Source organism: Vigna umbellata, chromosome 3, assembly GCF_029865625.1.
Source record: "Vigna umbellata cultivar VRB3 chromosome 3, Vumbellata_1.0, whole genome shotgun sequence".
In the NCBI taxonomy this organism is placed as follows: domain Eukaryota; kingdom Viridiplantae; phylum Streptophyta; class Magnoliopsida; order Fabales; family Fabaceae; genus Vigna; species Vigna umbellata.
In genome coordinates, this window is record NC_142167.1 from 16369891 (window position 1) to 16378375 (window position 8485).

Here is an 8485-nt window from a genome sequence, read left to right on the forward strand (position 1 = left end):
TAAATAAATTAGATTTATTTTTTTAACTGATAATATATTTAAATTATTATATTAGACTAACTTTTTTTATAAATGATTTTTGAGGATATAAATACTTTAATTTATATATGGATTTTTGTGTCTCCGTGTCCTAGAAGAATATATATGTTGAAGTACTTGTGTCTCTGTAAATATTCGTGCTACACAGCGTATGAAAAATGTACGTGAACATATTTTTCAACTTTGGATTTGTATAATCTAAATAAAAGTAGGTGTATTTTATTATTGTTTGCACTGAAAATGCAGTATCTATGTATAACTAACAACTCAATCAGCTAAATATACACGAGAGCTAACTTATTTTATCTCAAATTTAAATATGGTCCTGAATATGATATATCTTCTTATATGTAATAAATATTTATTATAATACACAAACTAAAATACTAATTTATCCTACCAATATAAAATTGAAGGTTAAGGTAACTATTTCTAAAGGAAAAAGTAGAATAAAATATAGAAAAGAGATATATATGTGAAATAATTGAAAAAAAAAAGAGAGAAAGAAAGAGATAAGGGCTTCCGGTAGCGCCACCGCCGTATAAAAAAAAAAGAAAAAGAAAACAGAGATTCCAAGGAATCTACTCAATCTGTTGTGTTCAGTTTCGGTTGAGTAGTGCCAATTTCACCTGTCCTCTCTCTGTCACCGTGAGTCTCTTCTCTTTTTCCATTCTCAATCACCTTTTCCCGCTCACTCTCTCTCTGTACCTCTTCATTTTCTGCTCCATTATTCATTTCCATCTTTTTTTCACAATAATCTTTCCTGTCTACAATGTTCGACCACCTCATTGTTTACAAGGCAATCTACGTGACCGTTTCCTTAGCTGCTTATCATTATGTTTCTTTCACGTATCCTGGGTTTAATAGTCGAAATATAATAATAACAGTAATCATATTTTTTTAATTTTTCCACCAATAATGGATGGTTTGTTTTCTAATGTTTGTTTTGGAGGTCTTGCAAGCATGAAGGACTGGTTGTTTTTCGACAAGAATTTTAATGGTTTGTCGGACGACCTACTCGATGATGTCATGGACATCGAGTTTTTCGATTTCCCCTTTGAAGACGTGGAAACTGATGATGGTGCGGAGCAAGATTGGAATGCTCAGTTCAAATTCCTTGAAGAGCCTTCACTGGGAATTTTTCCTGGACAATCGTCTCAACTCTGTGCTCATACTCAAAATGAGAATGTGAAAGTCGAAACGAGTTTCTATGCTTCTGTGAGTTTCTTTCTTCAGTTTACGCTCCATTAATTTATGCCTCTGTTGCAAGTGGAACAACAATGGATTTAGGATAATAGATTTCGATTCTAATTTCAAATTTGAATTTAGGCTCACCAAACCATACCAAACCAGTGGTTGTATCACTACTCAATGTTAAATTAAAAATTTCGAAAAACCTCCAAAATAGTTGTAAGTAAGGGGAGTGAAGAGTGGCTACAATTAAGATGACTTTCTAACACTTTTAGAAGGAAAATTTGTGGTAAAATCATATATTGAAGATTTTGGTTTCCATTTATTGAAAGTGTAAAATAATTCTCAAGAACTTAAAAGATCCCTCTCACTCTCATTCTCATTCTATGCATATGAAAGTTTAATATAAAATACATGATAAATAGAGTAATCTAAACACAATATGATAATAAATACGATAAGCTTAGATATAATATAATGATGATAAATATTCTAACACCACTTATTTACATGATAAACAGGTTAACCCAAATGCTACCCGTATTTGAGACTTGTGTGTATGGGTTTCCTGGTTAAATACCCAATTAGTATGCTCCGTTTTTATTTCTTAATGCTTTGTTTGGGATCAAAATTACTTGTTTGTCTTTCTTTTGTATCCTAAAAGTTAATAGTAAATAGTAGGCAATTCCATGGAAGTGAACATATTTGACATGGAATGAGGAAAATATATGGTATCAAAATAGTTTGTTTTGGTGACGGACTCAGACGAGTACAATGGTCCCAGTATCAAAAGTCTTCCTGGCGAAGGATTCCAGGTAAGTGTGTACCGTTAAGATGAACGACGATACGAAGGGGACTTGTGGTTGGGAATGCTTCCGCAGGGGGGAGTGTGTTGGGAATCCAAGTGTGAGTCCAAGTCTCACATTGGATATAAATGAGAAAATAGAGCACTATATAAAGGTGAAAAACTCATTAACCCATTGCCTTAAGGTTTTGGGCAGAGAATGGTGTCAATTCCTTATGTGATTAGACTCAGATATGGTGTTGTATCTCCTCGGTGAACCTCCTCCTAGATAGACAATGAAAAGATTTGTAATTACAATTATGTTGTCGTATCCAGTGTCCAAGCCATAGTTATTAGAATTGTTAGAATCTTGTAGGATCCTATTGATATACTAATTGATGATATTAGAATCAATTGATGATATTAGGATTAATTTGGTTGATTCCATATTTATGTTATTAACCTAAAATATGGTAATTGAATATTGTAATTATATTCTCTCGCCTATAAATTGAAATTGAATAGCTCATAGGTGTAAACTTTTTTAGAAATGGTTTTTGTTGTTCAATTTGTGTTTTTCCTACTTTTTTTTTTCTGTTTCACGTAATTCATGTCGGAAACCCTGCTTATGTTGCCAAAACTATTCATGTGGAAAGTATGTTTCATACTGGAATTTTTGGCTATCCTCTAACTTGAAAAGGATTAATTTGAACAAAAGAAATGATATGAAGTAGTACATCAATCTCTATATATAAATAACTCTAACCATGAAGTAAAGAGATCTTTAGAATCTTCTAACAGCTTCTAACAATTCACTTAATATCCTAATGTAGCTTATTAACCATATTTTCTTCCAAGTCAACACTTCCTCTCTAGTTGGTAAATGGATATCTATCATTCCCAGCTTGCATGTGAAATCATGAAATGTTGTGGAAAGATCTTTTGTAAATAGATTTGCTAACTGAAGTCCATATGGCACATAAGAAGTAGGGACAAGGCATTATCTAGTTTTTCTTTAATAAAATGTCTATTTATCTCTAGCTCTTGGTCCTATTATGTTAAACAAAATGGTGAGCAATGCTAATAACTGATTTATTATCACAATAAAGAGTCATAGACTCTTCACATGTCACTTTAAGATCATTAAAAATAATCCTCAACCATAATAATTCACACACCCCGTGTGTGATAGCTCGGAATTCAGCCTCTGCACTAGACCTTACAACAACATTTTTATTTCTTACTTCTCTAACTCACAAATTTTCACCTAAGAAGATGCAATATCCTGAGATCGATTTCCTATCTATGATAGACCTCACATAATTTGCATAAGTGTATACCTCCAATAATCCCTTTTCTGGACTTGTCTTCAAATATTGAAAGATTATGTACATAGCCTGTAGATGTCTCTCCATTGCACACTTTATTTCCTTCAGTAGACCTAAAACCTGAAGGAATTCTCATGTAGACTTTTTCCTCTATATTGTAAGAAATTAAGTGTGACCATTGCCACAAACCTAGTCACACCATTAATTGTTGTTATTCTCTTCGTCCTTTACCATCTTAGGTCTTTGGCTTTGCATGTTTATTTGTGCTCCTAGTTTTGGCTTTTACAAAATCTCTCCTCGGTCTCACAAGTGTCTTTTCCTTGGATGCCCACAATCTCAAACAGGTATAAATGTTATTTCCCTTCAATTTGTAGGCATTTGATTTCTAATGTCGTCCCCTTTGACATAGTTTCATTTTTGGGTCTGCACCATCTGTATCCTAGACTTCTCCTTCCACGCCTGCCTCTATTCCACTCCACTTTTGTTCTCTAGAGGAGTCTTCATCCCCTCCTATCTTCTCCACCATTGTAGCTGTATCAATATTATCCTCATGTACTACTGCCACCTAGCTCCAACTCCACAAACCCAGCTTTTGCGCTGACTCCTTCACATCTTCCTCCAATCCCACCTCCTGAATTCAAAATTCCCATTGCTCTTCAAAATGATATACGTTTTACTTGTAATGCTTCTCCTCTGCCAAAACATCTCCTGTGAGACTAATTTTGTCCATTGTTACCATTTGACATTAGCCTCTCTACTAGTTGAACATAATGAATGTCATTCTACATTGTTATCTGCTTGAGGAAGTCTATATGGATCAATCATTTTGCTTTGTTGCTCGGTGGCACTCTTCTGATGATATATATTGATTGCAACATTCTTTATATGTGCTCAATGTAACAGTTTCTTTTATAGTATAATGTTTAAAAGACAGCCAAAGAATATGCTGGAATTGAAACAGATTATATTCAGAAAGCACAACTGAAAATCTCAACAACAATTATCCAAAGAGAAGAACAGAAACTTCTAATAGGCAGAACGTTCGTCATGGCCACGGCATTGCAGAACCTGATCAGAATAATGATGAAAGAGATCAGACAGTCTGAGATTGAATAGAGAGCATCAGAGAGAAATTAGAGAATGATACCACATACACATCTCTCACTGCCCAAAGTCCTTCCATAAAACATTCTTTGTTTGTTGCCTCATGCTTTTCCTAATCCCCTCAGCTTGCAGATCCCTTGCCACGTGGCTTTTTTTCCTAACAACCTTTCCCTCCTTGTCTCTCTCTTCAACATTTCTTGTGCACGTTACACTCAAGGAATCCTCCAGAGCATAGTTCTGCAGATTTAGTATTGTGATTCAACAGTTTGGTGTGACTCAGAGAAAAGCCTAACCACTCTGTTTTCCATTGTCACTCAATTGCTAATTGCACATATCTGGTTCTTTATGTTGATAATATTGTCAACATAAGTAGTGATCATATTGGTATCGCACGAGTGAAGGAGCATCCTTTCAAGCCTTTCCAAACAAAAGATCTTAGCAAACTAAAATATTTATTGGAGATAGATATGTTGCATAGTTCTAAAGTGGGATTATCATATCTTAATGGAAGTGTGCAGTGGATATTCTAGAAAAAAAATGAATCTTAAATTCCAAAACAATCGACACCTTATTGGATCCAAGTGTCAAACTCCTCAAATTTTTGGAGGAGCTCTTGGAAAGGGTCAGGGTCCTTTGTACGAAACAAAGGACACACTTGAGTTGTGAGGGCAAGTTGGGAAGGCTCCTCCATTAATAAAAGGTCCACCAATCTTCTCTTAAAAATGAAAAAATAAAAATGTTGTATTTTGGTCTAGTACGAAAACAAAGTATGTAGTTTTATAGCCAAGAAGAAGCTTAGATGGCTCAAATAGTTGCCTAACTAAAGTTTGGGAAAGTTACACAGTACTTATTTGTGATAATGGTGTTGCCATGTATATATAGCGAGTGAGTTTGTTCCATCCTCCTTAGGTTTCTCCTCCAATACAGGGACAAGAAGACTAAAGCTAATCATGTGGTGATTCTCTGAATTCCCTTGAAGTGTCCTGCTTATGCTTTTTGTCTTCCTTTTTTTCTTTTTTGTATATTTCGAACTTGAATAATAGGAGAGGGGACTTTTTTGGAGTTAAAGGTATGCTTAAAGTGTTTATTGGTTTGTTGTTGTCCAAAATCCTGAACTTATCATGTATGCATACTTTGCAGCTATTAGTTGTGAAGAATGATAGTTACACCATGAAAAATTGAAAATCTGTCTCAAAATTATCTTGTTACTCGTGCCTCTTAACTTTATGGGTATTGCCCTCAAAAAGTGACAGAAGTTCTACGCAATGCTTGTAAGTTGGGGTCTTTTTGTTAATTTGAATTATGAGTATATGGCATTATAGTATTGACAGGTTCTTTTCTGTTCCATTATAGTATTGACTTTGTGCTATGACATCTGATAATTTAGTAGCACACATGTTTATGAGCTGTGGCACACATGTAAATGCTGGAAGATATTACCTCATGCTCTTATCTCATTACTCAAAACATGAACTAATGCTGAATTTTTATCCTGTTTTTGTGTACAAACACATATTAACTGTCTATGAATCTGATTGGTTTTATCCTTTTGGTGGATTCGATTGTTTTTTCTCAAAAAACAGACAGCGAAGACGGCAGGTCCTAAATATAGCAAAAATGTTCCTATCCAGAAAGTCTCTTTCACTGCAAAAGATTTGCACCAATTCCAAACTAACAGCCCAGTTTCTGTTTTTGAAAACAGTAGTAGTAGTTCTTCGGTTGAGAACTCTAACTTGGAGTTACCTGTTATCCCAACAAAGCGTCCCCGAAGCAAACGCAGGCCTCTCTCAAACATCACCCTGCTATACTCCATTCCTTTCATCTTTACTTCACCAGTTTTTCAAAAATCAGAATTTGAAGCACAACCATTTGGGAAATTTTCAAGCGTGATAAAAAAGCAGAGGAAAAAGAACATTCCCATGGTAGGTAACAAAATTGAGATGAAGAAATCCTCATCAGAGGAATCAGTTGGTATCAGAAAATGCATGCACTGTGAGGTGACAAAGACACCACAATGGAGAGAGGGACCAATGGGTCCAAAGACCCTATGCAACGCTTGTGGAGTTCGGTACCGCTCTGGCAGGCTCTTTGCTGAATACCGTCCTGCAGCTAGCCCCACTTTTGTAGCATCATTGCACTCTAACTCTCACAAGAAGGTCTTAGAAATTAGAAACAGAGACACCCATGTGACAGTTAGATGAACCTTGTTGGACATTCTCTCTTAGGATAGTATTGTGTTAGGACATCCTTTGTTATTGTTCTCCTCTTTTTATGGTTTCATCTTAATCTTACATTGCTATTAGCAAATTCGCATAATTTGTTTCATCTAAATTGATTGGAAGTGGCTTCACTGCATCTTAGCCTTCAAGGAGACAGTGTTGAAAATTCTGAGAGAATTAAATAAAAGGCCTAACTTTGTTTTGGTGTTGTTATTCAATAGGAATTGTAGTTTCACTGCCATTTGTAATATATTTTGGTTTAGATGATGAAAACAATTGAGCAGATACAAATTATTTGCTGTTTCTTTATAGTGTAGAGGATAATTAATTTTGAAATTGGTGTTAGTTATCCTTTGCGTTATTTTCTCTTATTTTTACTCATCCTTTTATTTCTCTCCATTTTTCTTCTTTATTCCTTCTTGACTATGTATTTTTCGAATTATTACTTTTCTTTTATCTACTTTCTTTCGTTATTTTTATTTTTCTTAATTACGCTTTTAATCCTTAAAATTTCTAACAATTCTGGTTTTTTATTCCAAAAACCTGAAAATACATTTTTTTTTATTCTCATAACTGGAAAATAAAAATGTAATTTTAGTTTTTAAATACTAAATAAAGGACTAAAATGAATATTCCGTAATTTGAGGAACTAAAAAACGTTTACCCTAATTATCAGAAATAAAAATATAATCAAACTCTTATTTTCATGTTACTGAATTTAAAAGAAACAAATTTGACTTACAAACACTAAAGTCTCAAATATTTTAGCTTTGAATATGTAAGAATAATTTTTGAAAAAAAAATATAAATTACAGATAAATTTATTACTTCTAACTAATTTAAATCATTTACGTATAAGGTGAGAATTAGTTGAAAATGTTTTATTTTATAAATAGAAACTGTTGCACTAATATTTATAGTCTAAGGAAGCTTTAATTATTATGGATATGCTTTCGGCTATTGCTTCCTACATTACACAAATAATAACTACACCCCCGCTTTAATATAACCTTCCAACAACAAAATTGTTTCTGAAAGGTTTTTTTCAGAATGTGTTTTATATGTTTTTGAAAAATTCTTTCTGAAAAATATTTTATGTAAGGAAATTTTGTTTAAAAATTCTATTTCAGAAAACTTTTCTCAGAATATATTTCATGCGTTTCAAAAATCTGATTTCAAAAATTTTGCACCAAAAATTTTATTTCAGAAATTTTCTTTTAATTTTTTTTTCAAAAGTTCCAAAAAACTTTTTCAGAAAATTTCCAAAAGACACACTTTTATGTAATAAAATAGTCATTTTAAAAATTTGTGGATGCAGAAAATAAAAGCATTTGAATTTGGATTTATTTAAATGTTTGAAATGTGTAGGTTTTCGTTTTATGGGTTGATTGTGCATCATGTTCCATATTTGGGAAATAACAGTGAATTGCAATGTACCCATATACTCTGAATTAATGAGATGCTTCTGTTGTGTTGCCCTAGCTGCCACTCTAAAACACTACAAATGCATGTCCTAACCTACCAATACATACCATTCATAATCTTCTCCATCTCTACCACTTTCTATTTCCAGACACTAACATTTTCCCAATTCTTTCTCACCCTACTCTATTCATCCCTATAAAAACGAAACTACATAAACATTTTTTCTCACTAAATTCAATTTTGTTCAACTTCCATCTTTTCTTACTCCAATTTCATCATCATCGTATGAATCATTAATGTCTCTTCTGCTAGCTTTTGTTCTACAAAATTATTCCATTTCCTTTTCTTTCTATGGTGACCAAGTACAAATCACAAAAATTAGAGTTAAATCTGTA

General features: G+C 33.3%; 1 protein-coding gene across 3 annotated transcripts; it reads left to right on the forward strand.

The window, feature by feature from the left end:
• Positions 1-513: 513 nt before the first annotated feature.
• On the forward strand, positions 514-6868 carry GATA11 (GATA transcription factor 11). 3 transcript variants are annotated; one of them, XM_047309275.2, is made up of 3 exons: positions 514-687; positions 1002-1257; positions 6030-6868. In XM_047309275.2, exons 2-3 carry the CDS (start codon positions 1003-1005, stop codon positions 6645-6647), a joined length of 873 nt encoding a protein of 290 aa, XP_047165231.1. In that variant the 5' UTR covers positions 514-687; position 1002; the 3' UTR covers positions 6648-6868. The 3 variants fall into 3 exon arrangements, with proteins under 3 accessions (XP_047165231.1, XP_047165230.1, XP_087966162.1); XM_047309274.2 differs by having other exon boundaries at positions 515-687; positions 992-1257; XM_088110036.1 differs by lacking the exon at positions 514-687 and having other exon boundaries at positions 697-1257.
• The last annotated feature ends 1617 nt before the right edge of the window (positions 6869-8485 follow it).